This window comes from Palaemon carinicauda, chromosome 4 (genome assembly GCF_036898095.1).
Source record: "Palaemon carinicauda isolate YSFRI2023 chromosome 4, ASM3689809v2, whole genome shotgun sequence".
In the NCBI taxonomy this organism is placed as follows: Eukaryota; Metazoa; Arthropoda; class Malacostraca; order Decapoda; family Palaemonidae; genus Palaemon; species Palaemon carinicauda.
In genome coordinates this window covers 178,369,766-178,371,978 of record NC_090728.1, presented here as the reverse complement: position 1 = coordinate 178,371,978, position 2,213 = coordinate 178,369,766, and the positions used below count along the sequence as shown (strand labels likewise).

At 33.0% G+C, this 2,213-nt stretch overlaps 1 protein-coding gene across 2 annotated transcripts in view; it reads left to right on the top strand.

Annotated features, from left to right (window-relative positions):
- LOC137640243 (nonsense-mediated mRNA decay factor SMG8) overlaps positions 1-1,963 on the top strand; it is a 138,670-nt gene extending 136,707 nt beyond the window's left edge. For both annotated transcript variants that reach the window (XM_068372814.1, XM_068372812.1), the window contains exons 19-20: positions 138-475; positions 1,427-1,963. In XM_068372814.1, the coding sequence (XP_068228915.1) occupies positions 138-450 (313 nt within the window). In that variant the 3' untranslated portion in view covers positions 451-475; positions 1,427-1,963. The remainder of the gene's footprint in view (positions 1-137; positions 476-1,426) is intronic.
- The last annotated feature ends 250 nt before the right edge of the window (positions 1,964-2,213 follow it).

Genomic DNA, 2,213 nt, shown 5'->3' with positions numbered 1-2,213 from the left:
AATTTGTAAGTGATAGTAATTAAGATGCTGTTCTTGTATGATTTTTGGAATTCCTAGACCATCCTCATGCCTTTGATTCTATTACGTACATAATATGCATCATTATTCATATAATCATTCTCTGTGTTCCATTTCAGCCGCAGTGGTAATGTTGTTAATGGTCAGCTTATGCGCCTCCATGTGGTAACTCCAAAGGCTCCGGTTAATGTCACCCTTCATCCCCAAGTTCAACCTGGTCCTGATCCTTGCCCTCGTTACATTCCTCAGCCAAGCAGTTCTCTTCCAGTCAAACTTTCTGCTTCAGCATACTGGGTTTTACGTCTACCTTATGTGTATGTTGGTGATCAAGGACCACATTATCCCCCAGATCCAAGACAGCCAGCACCTACTTCATTTGCCCGTCTTCTTAGAGGCTGTTATGGAATATCTCAAGTTACTTTAGATAGATAGTCTGAATTTGCTGATAATATTCAAGGTAAGAGAACTTAATTTTTTCATTTGCCTGTGTCAGTTGTAGAAATTTTGAATATTATTATTATTATTATTATCATCATTATTATTCTTATTATTATTCTTATTTTTCTTATTATTATTACTTGCTAAGCTACAGCCCTAGTTGGAAAAGCAGGATGCTATAAGCCCGATGACTCCAACAGGGAAAATAGCCCAGTGAGGAAAGGAAACAGGAAAAATTAAATATTTTAAGAACAGTAACAACATTACAATAGATAATTCCTATATAAACTATAAAAACAAGTGGAAAAGTAACAAAAAAAGTGGAAGAGAGATAAGAAAGAATAGTGTGCCCGAGTGTACTCTGAAGCAAGAGAACTCTAACCCAAGACAGTGGAAGACCATGGTATAGAGGCTATGGCACTACCCAAGACTAGAGAACAATGGTTTGATTTTGGAGTGTCCTTCTCCTAGATGAGCTGCTTACCATAACGAAAGACTCTCTTGTACCCTTACCAAGAGGAAAGTGACTACTGAATAATTATAGTACAGTAGTTAACCCCTTAGGAGAAGAAGAATTCTTTGGTAATCTCGATGTTGTCAGGTGTATGAGGACAGAGGAGAATATGTAAAGAATAGGCCAGACTATTCATTGTATGTGTAGTTGAAGGGAAAATGAACTGTAACCAGAGAGAAGAATCCAATGTAGCACTGTCTGGCCAGTCAAAGGACCCCCATAGCTCTCTAGCAGTAGTATCTCAACGGTTAAATGTTTTTCTTTCTCGTATTGAGTTATATTAATTATTATCTTTTAGAATGGTCTATATCGATAATATTATTGATGTTAATCTTAAGGTAAAAAACTTTTATCTAATTAGCATATACATGATAAATAATAATAGCCAAATATGAGTTTATAAACTGTCATTACTGTTTTTGTATTATCATTCTCCTTTCCGTCTTTAATTCACAGGTGTCCTACAGTGGTATATGACTACATCACTAGATTCAAACCTTTTGAAGTGTTTGTGAGATTTCTCTGCTGAAAAGAGGCCTTTGCACTTCCAGAAAAGGGAAAGATTTGGTTGAGGAGTGGTGGTGAGATCCATCGCTGGATTGCATTGTCACAATGCAAATGGATTATTGGCTGAGTGATATGTTATCTTAGATCTCAAAGATTGAGAGGATATGAACAAGTGGTGAAAAGTGAAGAAAAGAAGCTTGTCAGTGAAGTAGTATTTATGGAAGCAACAGAAGTTTTACTGGTGAGAAGATTTGGAATAGCTTGAAAAGAGGGGCAAAAAGTAATACGTAGATCAGAAGGGAATTCAAGCAGGCAATGCATAAGATAGAAGAAAGGAGAGTAAAGTTATTTCACATCTAGAATGCAAAGTGAAAATCAGAGGTAAAGAGTTCTTAAGATGGTGATGCTTTGTGTATGTTTTCATAATTGATTTGTTTCTTCTGTAATGTAACATAATAGACTTTTAATAAAACCATTAATATTATACACCCATATTGTTTATTTTTTTCTCAAAAGGGGTATCTGTAATAGTTTGTGATTTGTAAGTGAAGGAGTCTGTACTTTATATCTTATTTATAGTTTAATGTATTGATTATATATATATATATATATATATATATATATATATATATATATATATATATATATATATATATATATATATATATATATATATATGAATATATATATATATATATATATATATATATATATATATATATATATATATATATAT